At 45.3% G+C, this 12,880-nt stretch overlaps 1 protein-coding gene across 2 annotated transcripts in view; it reads left to right on the top strand.

Moving 5' to 3' along the window:
- ryr1b (ryanodine receptor 1b (skeletal)) overlaps nt 1–12,880 on the top strand; it is a 142,662-nt gene that overhangs the window by 44,425 nt on the left and 85,357 nt on the right. For both annotated transcript variants that reach the window (XM_083773529.1, XM_083773530.1), the window contains exons 32-42: nt 687–849; nt 1,987–2,073; nt 3,210–3,436; nt 4,755–5,202; nt 6,104–6,313; nt 6,918–7,193; nt 7,850–8,050; nt 8,677–8,788; nt 9,311–9,451; nt 10,815–11,088; nt 11,474–11,591. In XM_083773529.1, coding sequence (XP_083629655.1) covers nt 687–849; nt 1,987–2,073; nt 3,210–3,436; nt 4,755–5,202; nt 6,104–6,313; nt 6,918–7,193; nt 7,850–8,050; nt 8,677–8,788; nt 9,311–9,451; nt 10,815–11,088; nt 11,474–11,591 — 2,257 coding nt within the window. The remainder of the gene's footprint in view (nt 1–686; nt 850–1,986; nt 2,074–3,209; nt 3,437–4,754; nt 5,203–6,103; nt 6,314–6,917; nt 7,194–7,849; nt 8,051–8,676; nt 8,789–9,310; nt 9,452–10,814; nt 11,089–11,473; nt 11,592–12,880) is intronic.

Here is a 12,880-nt window from a genome sequence, read left to right on the forward strand (position 1 = left end):
GGTTTAACAATGCTAAAAACAGGGGAAAGGGGAGGTGGAACAATGTTGGCGTCGAGTTCAAGGTCAAACGATTCTGAGTCTGCATCGAATCTGAAGGCAGAGTGTCACTTCCTGCCTATAAGCACTCACAGCATGGGCCCAATCCCACTGATAGGGATGACGCTATAGGTGTGAATGGTCATTGTCCTATTGTCTTCTTTAAAGTGCTGTAAACAGTGCAATTCAATTAAGCTATATCACAAACAATAATTATTCAACACACCGTCATTATTCCAAAAGTGGTCTTTGGTATAATACCACTCTACAAAAAGTGGTATATGCAGGTACCACTTTGAAAAGTGGTATAACACTGTTTCAAAGTGGTATATACCACTTTTTCAGAATCAGAATCGGAAGCCTTTAATGCCATGACATGTAAACATGTTAGGAATTTGGTTTGGTGAACAGCAGAGTGCAGTTGCAACATTAGGACAAGTGTGACACAGGACAACACGTTTAGTTTTCATCAGTGAAAAAAGCTAGTCGACAAACATTTTGTAGGTCTGCTATTTTTGAAAAAATCGAAGAACGGCTGACATAGAAACATAGCTTTTTCAGAAAACTGTCAGGATGTATAGAAGATTTTTTTTTAGAATCTGATCTCAGGTCAGAATGGGTTTTAAAATCACACTGTGTCTCTCTTGCAGTATGAAGCACAGCAACTGCTACATGGTGTGGGGAGGAGACCTGGTCTCCAACCAGACCACACGCTTCAGCCAGGAGGACATGGTGGTCGGCTGCCTGGTGGACCTGGCCACCGGTCTCATGACCTTCACGGCCAACGGGAAAGAGATCAACACTTTCTTCCAGGTGAGTGTCGGATTCTTCTCCGTCAATGTTTTGGTGTGATTTGCCTGGAATTGAATACAATTGTGACTAAAGGGAGTAAGGGACTGCCATTGGATCTTTTAGATTTTTTGTTTTTTTCATGTCATTATGAAAGCAGGGAATCATAGCTTCAAATTGACATACTATTTGTTCAGTTTGACCCACCAGTGTTTGGAGATATGGCTTATAGAGTAATGTCTCGCAGAGAAACAGCGAGTTGAGAAAACAGGGCTTGAAAGGTTCACTTCTGTGGTCTCTTAACATTACACCTACCTACTACCTAGCTACATGTTTAAGCATTTATTTCATATTTACATGTCGATTTCAGCTCTGACACTTATTTCAGACATGCTCTAGTATGTGAAGAGCCTACCCGTGATATTAACTCATTTTGGGAAAAAAATGAAAAAAAGTTTTTCTCCTCTGGTGAAAATTGTGCAGTTTCATTATTATTATTATTCTATTTTTTAAGGGGAGCTATGCTCATTTGCAGCAATTATATATTATATTCAGCTATAGTGTAGATTTTTTTGTCTTACACAAACATTAAATTCCCATTGACACTGAGTGGAGAATTTGTGGCGTAGAAATAAAAGTATTGGAAATACTAGTAAAGCACAAATACCTCCAAATTGTATACTTACTGTAAGTACAGTACTCAAGCAAATGTACTTAGTTACTTTCCACCCCCCTGCCATTTACTGTGTACTGACCTCGATTCTACATCTAGTCCATCCTGCTGGTATTTAACCTCCCCCCCCCCCTCTCTCTCTCTCTCCCTCTCCCTCTCCCTCTCCCTCTCCCTCTCCCTCTCCCTCTCCCTCTCCCTCTCCTCTCCCTCTCCCTCTCCCTCTCCTCTCCCTCTCTCTCTCTCCCTCTCTCTCTCTCTCCCCCTCCCTCTCCCTCTCCCTCTCCCTCCCTCTCCCTCTCCCTCTCTCTCTCCCTCCCTCTCCCTCTCCCTCTCTCTCTCTCTCTCTCTCTCTCCCTCTCCCTCTCCCTCTCCCTCTCCCTCTCCCTCTCCCTCTCCCTCTCCCTCTCCCTCTCCCTCTCCCTCTCCTCTCCCCTCCCTCTCTCTCTCCCTCTCCCTCTCCCTCTCTCTCTCTCTGACGTGGTGTTCAGGTGGAGCCCAACACGAAGCTGTTCCCTGCTGTCTTTGTCGAGCCGACCAATAACAACGTGGTGCAGTTCGAGCTTGGCAAACTCAAGGTCACAGGATTTCCTTGCCTCTCACACAAAGACGCACATGCACGCACGCACACACACACACACAGCGCGCGCACGCACGCTCACGTCCTTCTTCTTGTCGGTTCTGTTTAGAAGAAGCATTAGTCTGTAGACTCTTGAACTGAACTGTAAGAAACATAATTCATACTCTAATGCAATGATGTATGGGATGTCCCCAATCACGTTGCGTCTTTTTCGCTCCCGATTCCGATAATTTGAAAACGACGTGATCACCCCATTTTTGATTCTTTTTTTTTTTTTTTTTTTTTATCAGTGCTATTGAACACCCTTTACGTCTGTGTGTTGTTTCGAAAATATTGAACCAATGGAAAGTAGTAAAAAAGTGGACAAAACCTCTTAACTCCATTGGACCCTCAAAATGTCTGCTAAAACTACACCACCTCTCCCCCTCTCATGGAAGTAATTGACAATATATAAAGTTACACCAACTTTAATGAGGCAGTATTGCTTTGTTTTAAAAATATAAGGTTTTCTTAATTTCCCGAAAAATGAACATTTTGGAGTTTCCTCCCGACAGCAGAGAGATTTTTTTTCTTTAAAAATAAAAATAACATACAAAAATCAGTACCGGTATTTTACCCCTCCCACCCCCCACCCCCAAAAGAGCCACATTCTTCTTCTTTTATTTTATTTATTTTTATTTATTTTTATAACTTTATTTATAGGATTTTCAAATTTTGTAGACAAACAACCCCACATATACCCCACCCTCCCCGGTTCCATCACAAAAGAAGACAACAACAACAACAACAACAACAACAACAACAATAAAATAAACAGGTAGTAAAGGATATAAAGAATAAATGGATAAAATAAATACAATAAAATTTGCCTTTCACTAGATTAAGGGGCTACACATTGAACCAAATTACATGTAGGAAAACACTTAGGACACATCATCAAAAGACAGTGAAAGGGTGAATTCAAGGAAAGGGGACCAAGCCTTTACAAGTTTCTGGCGAGATTTGTACCTGTTGTATCTGAGCTTCTCCAATGGTATAAAGGATAGGACATCCTTGACCCAACTGTTTTATTTATTTTTAACACAAATCTTTCTGTCCTCCCATGGTGTTTTGGCCTCCTCCTCCTCCCATCAGAACATCATGCCCATCTCGGCGGCCATGTTCCGCAGCGAGCGCACCAACGCCGTGCCCCAGTGCCCGCCCCGGCTGGACGTCCAGATGCTCACGCCGGTCATCTGGAGCCGCATGCCCAACAACTTCCTCCACCCGGAGGTGGTCCGCGTGAGCGAGAGGCTGGGCTGGGCCGTGGACTGCATGGAACCTCTCACCATGATGGCCCTGCACATCCCCGAGGAGAACAGGTCAGCCCCCACCACCACCACAACTATATGACAACAAGCGCCTTACTTTAAGCCATTCTGACCTGAGATCAGATTCTAAAAATGTCAGTCGCTCTTCGATTTTTCAAAAATAGCAGACCTACAAGCTATGAGCTTGTAGATCTGCTATTTTTCAATAGCTAAAGCATAACATAGTGCTAACACCAAAATGGGTTCCCGCCCAGAATGGGTTAACCCATTTCGACCGATTCTACAAAATGTCTTTTAAATCATTTTCTGAAAAACCTCATGTTTCTGTGTCAGTCGTTCTTCGATTATTCAAAAATAGCAGACCTACAAGCTCGTAGCGCGCCACCGATGAGCTTGTAGATCTGCTATTTTTCAATAGCTAAAGCATATCATAATGCTAACACCAAAAGGGGTTCCCGCGCCCAGAATGTGTCGGTGATTCTCAAACATTTTCATGTCAAGGACACCCAAAAATATATGTATTTGAACGCCGACCCCCCATCTGAAAATATGTTGTTCCAGGGGACCCCCCCCCCGCCCCAAGAAGCAAAGATTTGAGTTGAAAATGTTGGCGCTGAAAGAATATGTATTCAAAGATTTGCGGCACATTTAGTAGAACAAGTACAACAACATTTTCTTTTTTTTCTTTTTGCAACTGAATGGCTGGAAAATGGAAAGTTTTCATAGTACGTGGTGCATGCATAAACTTTCCTTAATGATTATATATCTGGTTTCAGTATAATTTATGATATATTTTCCCTATTATTAAGGGGTTTTTTTTGCAGTCAATTTGTATTGGTGGTGGGGAGGGGGTCGGGAGACATGGCCAAAGCATTTCCAGGGGGGTCCCCCAGCCTCAAAACGTTGAGAACCCCTGCCTTAGACAATAATAATAGTTACAGGCCTACTTTAACCCATTTTGGGCGCGAACCCCTTTTGGTGTTAGCATTATATTATGCATTAGCTATTGAAAAATAGCAGATCTACAAGCTCATAGCTCACGAGCTTGTAGGTCTGCTATTTTTGAAAAATCGAAGAACGACTGACATATAGAAACATAGATTTTTCAGAAAACTGATGTAGAAGACATTTTTAGAATCTGATCTCAGGTCAGAAATCAATTGCTAACATAGTATCACATGACCTAAGCATTCTGTCTCTATTTGTTTTCCTCTTACAACCCCCATGAGGGTTTTCGGGTTATTGCACCCAACCGCAACTGAAGACAGTCAAAGACACTGTCCAACACCGCCCTCCCCTGGCTAAAACCAGGCATCCCCCATGAAGGATTCTGAAAACTATTCCTTTCTGCCCCCCCCCCCCCCCCCAGGTGCATCGACGTCCTGGAGCTGGCCGAGCGGCAGGACCTCATGAAGTTCCACTTCCACACGCTCATGCTCTACTGCGCCGTGTGCGCGCTGGGCAACAACCGCGTGGCGCACGCCCTCTGCTCCCACGTGGACGAGTCGCAGCTCATCTTCGCCATCGAGAACAACTACCTCCCCGGCCCGCTGCGCAGCGGCTACTTCGACCTGCTCATCAGCATCCACCTGGAGTCGGCCAAGCGGGCGCGCCTGGCCACCAACAGCGAGTTCATCGTGCCCATGACGGCGGAGACGCTCACCATCAAGCTGTACGAGAGCGAGAAGAGCCGCTGCCACTCGCTGCCCGGCGTGGGCCTCACCACCTGCCTGCGGCCGCTCAACCACTACTCGCCCGTGGGCTTCGTGGGCACGGACCCCGACGTGTACACCCTCAGTCCCATATTCCCACTGCAGGTATATATATATCGAGCGAGCGAGCGAGCGAGTGAGTGAGTGAACGAATGAGCCTCTGTGTCTCTCTCCCTTCTGGGATTATATGACTAAAACTAAATGGCATTTTTCTCAAAACAACCCTAATACACGTATTATCTATATCACATACGTGGGCAACTGGCGGCCCCGGGGGCCACATGCGGCCCCCACCTTCACTTGTTAATGTGGCCCTCAGGTTAATATCAGAATACTGATATAATATTGGTTTCAACTGTTTACAATTCCACAACGTGCAAACATGACCCGCTTTAATTAGGCTACCTCCGTCTAAAATGAGTAGCTCAATGCTCAACACGAGTATAATTAAAGGCATTTGAAATACAAAAACAGCAAAAAATAATTATTCAAGATTTCAATTTGAATATAGCAAAAAAATAGCAGATCTACAAGCTCAAAACGCGTCGCACTGCGACGCGTTTTGAGTTTGTAGACCTGCTATTTTTTCAGCCTCTGGAGTGAGTGTGGGAAATATATAGTGGCCCTCTCCATCTCCATCAAAGTTGCACCAACCCTGATATCTTTTTTAACTTACATTTTTATTGATTTTTCAACAAATCACAAACAAAAAGGAAAAAAGGTAAAAAGAAAATAAAAAGGCATCGACATTGCGTTCCAAACGTTGCTTGTTACTTTACATTTTTCTAGGCACTTGCTATTGTTTCTCCTTCCCGCATACTCTTAAATGTTGTCCATTTGGACCATTTTTTTCTTCCTGCAGCCTCAGACGGTGTGTCAGTTTCTCCATGAAAATGTATCTCCTGAATCAAGTCCTCCCATTGTCCCCGTGTCGGAGGTTCCATCCGTCCCCATTTTCTTGTGATCCTGACATCATAATCATCTCTTCTCTCTCGTATATCACCAGGAGCTGAAGACCAAGGCCAACAGCATGCTGACGGAGGCCGTGCTGGACGGTAGCCAGGCCATGCGCGACCCGGTGGGCGGCAGCGTGGAGTTCCAGTACGTGCCCATCCTCAAGCTCATCAGCACGCTGCTCATCATGGGCATCTTCAGCGACGAGGACACAGAGCACATCCTCAAGATGATCGACCCCAGCGTCTTCGCCGCCAAGAAGGTCCGTTTATGTTTAAATTCATTCTGACCTGAGATCAGATTCATACGAGGTTTCCACTGGTACACACACTGGTCTGATTAACGCATTCTGACCCGAGATCAGATTCTAAAAAATGTCAGTAGTTCTTCGATTTAAAAAAAATAGCAGACCTACAAGCTTTCATCAAATTTAGAGGCCCTCATCTATGGATCACTCCCTAGATGCTTCACTTAAATCCTCATTATCCTTGCCAATATTAAAAAAAACATCTAAAGAAATATCTTATTTCTTCCTCTCTGTAGATTACATGTTTTACGTTGATGCGTTATATTTTCTTTTGTGTGTTTGTTGTTGTATTGTTTATTTCTGTTTTTTTGTGCAGTCTGTGTTTTTATTTCTTTACTGCACAGCTGCCCCCCTTTGCCAACGTGTAGACTTATGTACTGTTCTTCATGGACTTCTTTTTTTAAACCAATGACCTCTTCCTACAGGAAAGGATTCCAAATAAGCCAGCTGGCTTCTTCCCTTCCTTGCATTGCATTTTTGTTCTCTGATATGTTATTGTCTATTTCCTTTTGTACTACATACTAAATAAATAAACCTAAACCTAAACCTAAAACCTAAGGAGATCGAGGAGACGGCGGAGGAGGAGGTGGAGGAGAAGGCCGGCGACGAGGCCAAGGGAGAAGGCGAGGAGGAGGAGGAGGAGGAGGAAGAGGAGGACGAGGGCATGGGCGAAGAGGAGGAGGAGAAGGAGCTCAAGGAGGAGGGAGACGGCGAGGAGAAGGAGAAGGCGGAGGGAGAGGAGGAGAATATGCAGCTGGTGGAGGCCGAGGAGGAAGAGGGGCTTCCTGAGGAGGGTCTGCTCCAGATGAAGCTGCCCGAGTCGGTCAAACTGCAGGTCAGTGTCTACAAAATATAGGATATTTGGAACGCTTCTTTCTTTTATTGCCTGCTTCCTTCCTTCCTTCCTTCCTTCCTTCCTTCCTTCCTTCCTTCCTTCCCTTTCTTTTTTGTCTTTCTTCCTTCCTTCTTTTACCACTGTATTCTTTTGTTTCTTTCTCCACCCTTTGCATCTCATCTTTCGTCCTTTTTCTGTCCCCTTCAATTCCTTCCTTCATTCTTCTCTTCCGTCATTCTTTCTTTAATTATTTGTCTTTTCCTCTCATTTATTTTGTTCCTTCGTTTGCTAGACCCCAAACAGCTGCTTTCATCTGGCCCACACACACACACACACACTATAGTTCCTCCTGCTTTCATCTGGCCCACACACACACTATAGTTCCTCCTGCTTTCATCTGGCCCACACACACACTATAGTTCCTCCTGCTTTCATCTGGCCCACACACACACTATAGTTCCTCCTGCTTTTGCTATACGTTTATATATCGTTGCGCTTCGTGCCGCACTGCGAGCTTCTTGAACATTTTGTGTGAGAACTACTAGATCTTGAAGGCATTTTGTAGAATTGAACCTCAGGTCTTAAGATGAACTGTGCTTGTGTCAGTCCCCCAAAACAACTCGATCCTCTCCTCTCCTCTGCCCCGTCATCCTCAGATGTGCACTCTGCTGCAGTACTTCTGTGACTGTGAGCTGAGGCACCGCGTGGAGGCCATCGTGGCCTACTCGGACTCCTTCGTGGGCGCCATACAGAGCAACCAGCGCGTGCGCTACGCTCAGCTGATGAGAGCGTTCACCATGTCGGCAGCGGAGACGGCGCGCAGGACCCGCGAGTTCCGCTCGCCACCGCAAGACCAGGTGCGGACGGACGGACTGGCTGTTAAATAGATGTTTGGGAATGCATTGAACACATTCTTTTATTATTTGTGACCAGATTTGACTGAGAGTACGTCTGCCATCTCGCAAACCACCAGTTTTCACCAGAGGAGAAACACTTTTTATTATTATTATTTTCGAATAGCCAAAGTGTGAAATGATCATTGCACAAAGTAACCTGTAACTAAAGTTTTATAATTAATTGTAGTGGACTAAAGAGTGCAACATTTGCCTCTGACGTGGAGTAGAAGCTGACATGTAGTGGAGTAGAAGTATATAAACCATTGGAAAATGGAGGTACTCAAGTATACAGTAAAATTCCCTCAAAATTGTACCTTAAGTAAGTAAATATACTCAAGTGATGTTCTTAATTGCTTTTCACCACTGCTCCGAAATATGTGTCTCGCAGCATTGGAAGTGGAGTTGGCTGTTACAATTGTGTGCGTGCGTGCGTGTGTGCGTGTGTGTGTGTGTGTGTGTGTGTGTGTGTGTGTGTGTGTGCGTGTGCGTGTGCGTGTGCGTGCGTGTGCGTGTGCGTGTGCGTGTGTGTGTGTGTGTGTGTGTGTGTGTGTGTGTGTGTGTGTGTGTGTGTGTGTGTGCGTGTCCAGGTGGTCCTGCTGACCAACTTCAAGCATGCTCCAGAGGAGGAGGACTGCCCCGTGCCGGAGGAGACCAGAGAGACCCTGCATTACTTCCACAATGACCTGCTGCTGCACTGCGGTGAGTTTTGGTCTTTAGTCATATAGTCTTTTTGAATAGTTTCCATTTAGTTTTCAGTCACATTTTAGTCACCTGGAATGTTTTAGTGTTAGTTTTAGTCGACTAAAACACCGTGAGGTTTTTAGTCGACCAAATCTCCAGTTGATTTAGTTGGCGGGGCCTTTGATGCCGTTGTAATTTTTATACGTGCTGAAAATAGCCGATCTACAAGCTCACAACGCGTCGCAGTATGGATCGGCTGTTTTCAGCATGCAGCAACCAAGTGTAAAATGACCGATACTGGATCTCTTGTCCACTATAGTCCCTTCCTAACATTTTAGTCTAGTTTGTATTTGTCGACAAAATTGTCAAAATATTTAGTCTTAGTTTTTGTAACAGTAACTTAGTTTTCATATAAGTTCCCATTTAGTTTTCGTCAGTGAAAAAAGGCCGTCGACGGACATTTTATCGTCTTAGGTTTTTAGTCGACGAAAACAACACCGCTAACGAGGATTTAACGTCCCCCTTTTCCTTCTTTTCCAGGTATCCAAATAGAGCAGGCGGCCGAGGAGGAGGAGGTGGACACCTCTCTGATAGGCAAACTGTACAGCCTGGTGGACAAGGTCAAGAACATCCGCAAGGTGGAAGAGCCGGAGCCGGAACCGGAGGAGGAGCCCAAGCCCAGTAAGTCGACCAGAGCTAATTAGAAGAGTATATACGATATAGAGAGGGGGGGGGGGGGCAGAAACCGAGCGCTCGAGTGCAGCCCGAACTTGGGACGAGCTGGAGTTGGAAATACATTGTTTTCAACGAGGGGCGGCGCGAAAATAAGAGCTATTTTAGCTGTTTTAAAGTATTGTATAGTAACAACTAAAGTCTCTTTTAATGTTTATGTTGTACTATTACTACAAAACAATCCAAAATAAAGGGATTTAAGGTCATTAAAGCTGGGCTGTTGCCTGAGTCCAGTGCATTTCTTGCCTATACTTCCGGTCCAGGACTTCCGGTCCCAGTTGGTTGTCCCCCCCCCATTCTCAATAGAAGTCTATGTAGGAGAGCCGCCATTGGACTTCATGAAGCCCCATGAAGTTAATCCAATTTGCGTAATGTGTCTATATCTAAGGCTCTGAGTAAGGACCAATGACAAAAAACATGATAATCAAACACTTGAAAACACAACTGATTTCTCACACGAAGCGGTGGCGATTCTGACGAAGTATACTGTAGCTTAATTAGGCCCAGATGCCGACATGTTGTGAGCTTGTAGATCGGCTGTTTTTCGGCATGCAACCCAAGTGTAAAATGACAATCTTTTTACTTAAACTGGATGTCTTATCCGGAATATCCACTAGTCCCTTCCAAACGTTTCAGTCTAGTTTTTTTATTTGTTGACGAAACGTGTCATTATAATTTAGTTTTAGTCATCACAGCTCAGCTTTCAATTAGTTTCCATTCAGTTTCCGTCAGCGAAAAACGGCAGTCGGCATTTTTCGCCGACTGCCGACTGATTTTATACTTGCTGAAAATAGCCGATCTACAAGCTGTATCGTTTTCCTGTACAAACCCGTAACAATCCTCACCCGTCTGGATTCCCCCCCCCCCCCCCATCTCAAAATATGTAGTTCCAGGGACCCCCCCCTCCCCCCCCCCCCCCCAGAAGCCAATATTTTTGTTAAAAATGTTCGCTCCGCCCAGGCGGTGGCGTAACCGTCTGGGCACCCGACTGGTAATCCAGTCGCAGTGTGCCGCGGGTTCGACTCCCGAGCCCGACACGGCCTTTACTGCATGTCTTCCCCCATCTCTCTCCCGTTTCCTGTCAGCCTACTGTCTGTCCCTTCAAAAAACCAATAAAAGGCGTAAGCCGCAAAAAAAAAATATCTTAAAAAATGTTCGCTCCGAAATATACATTCAAAGATTTGCGACACATTTCCACGACTTTAAAAAAAATAGCAGACCTACAAGCTCATAGCGCGCCACTCGGTGGCACGCTATGAGCTTGTAGATCTGCTATTTTTCAATAGGTAAATCATACCCCCCCCCACCACAGGTACCCTCCAGGAGCTGATCTCCCACACCATGATCCACTGGGCCCAGGAGTCCTTCATCCAGAACCCCGAGCTGGTGAGGATCATGTTCAGCCTGCTCCACAGGCAGTACGACGGCCTGGGCGAGCTGATCCGGGCCCTGCCCAAGGCCTACACGGTCAACGCCATCTCCGTCCAGGACACCATGGACCTGCTGGAGTGCCTGGGCTGCATCCGCTCGCTGCTCATCGTCCAGATGGGGCCGGAGGAGGAGAGGCTCATGATCCAGAGCATAGGGTCAGTGGTGGCCTAATCGGAGATTATTATAAGCCATTTTGGACCGAGGTCGATAAAAAAAAAAAAAAAAGGCTTCAAAATCCTAACGTTTTTCGGAGAAAAAAAACCCATGTTTCTGTGTCAGCGGTGCTCAACTTTTTTCATGTCAAGGACCCCCGGAATGATCTCTATTGGGCCACGGACCCCCATCTCAAAATATGTAGTTCCAGGGACCCCCCCAGAAGCCAATATTTTAGTTAAAAATGTTCGCTCTGAAATATATATTCAAAGATTTGTGACACATTTTCACGACTTTTGAAAAATAGCAGACCTACAAGCTCGTATATAAGTATATATCTTATACTTCTGTTCTGTGATATAATGTTTTTTGATTTGATTGGTCCAGGAACATCATGAACAACAAGGTGTTCTACCAGCATCCCAACCTGATGCGGGCGCTGGGCATGCACGAGACCGTCATGGAGGTCATGGTCAACGTGTTGGGAGGCGGAGGAGACTCCAAGGTATAAACATTAACCCATTCTGACCTGAGATCAGATTCTAACGCACAGAAGAATGGTGGTTCTTTAACGCATTTTGACCTGAGATCAGATTAAAAAAAATGTCTTAAATCCTGACAGTTTAAAAAAATAGCAGACCTACAAGCTCGTAGCGCGCCACTCGGTGGCGCGCTATGAGCTTGTAGATCTGCTATTTTTCAATAGCTAAAGCATAGCATAATGCTAACACCAAAATTGATTAACACACTCCCTTTATTTGGAAAGACGGCGTGAACGCTGAGAAGTAGACAATACCGTAGGAGAGACAGACAATAGGAAATGTTGAGAGTCAGACAGAGCAGGAGATATTACAGACAGTATAGGACACGTGAGAGAAAGGCCGTGTCGGAGAGACAAGACAAAAGACAATAGGAAAACTGAGAAGACAATGTATAGGATTCACAGACAGTAGGAAAGCTGAGAGAAAGACAGTGTTGGGGCCAATTCATACTCCTATTTTACAGCTGTTTTCGGAAATGTTTTCGGCTCGTCAGAAACTCTCAGTTGCACCGAAGAGCCGACTTTAGGACGGTACCCACCCCCCCCCCCCCCCCCCCCCCCCCCCCGAACCTCAAATGACGTCACATTGTAGGCTCTACAGAGCCGAACCGACTTTTATTGGGCTCTAAAGTAGGAGTATGATTCGGCCCTAGGAGAGACAGACAGTAGGAAAGCTGAGGAGACGGTTTAGGAGGGACAGACAGTATAGGCAAACTGAGATAAAGTGGCAAAGTATCAGGGAGTGTTTTAAGTGTCTGCATTTAAACCCATTTTGGGCCGGGAACCCCTTTTAGTGTTAGCATTATGTTATGTGCTTTAGCTATTGAAAAATAGCAGATCTACAAGCTCATAGCGCGCCACCGAGTGGCGCGCTACGAGCGTGTAGGTCTGCTATTTTTTTAAAACCGTGAAAATATTTATTTCAGAAAACCGGAGGATTTAGAAGATTTTTTTTTAAATAATTTCGAGGTCAGGTTAAAACGATAGTTACGTATGTAACTACGGTTCTATGAGTCCTGAATGACCGCCAGAGGCGGTGCTTTAAGCACTGAATACGTCCCTTCGCGCATGCGCAGTCGAGTATTTTATACCAACAATGTCGGTTGACCCCGTGATGACCCGGAGTCGTCTATAACTTCCGGCAGTCATCCGGGGCTCAGTCCCTACAGAATCTTCTCGCGAGAACACGAGGATTCTGAGTGACAAGAGTGCCTCTGGCGGTCATTCAGGACTCATAGAACCGTAGTTACATA

Source organism: Protomyctophum parallelum (genome assembly GCF_964188405.1).
Source record: "Protomyctophum parallelum genome assembly, chromosome: 9".
Lineage (NCBI taxonomy): Eukaryota > Metazoa > Chordata > Actinopteri > Myctophiformes > Myctophidae > Protomyctophum > Protomyctophum parallelum.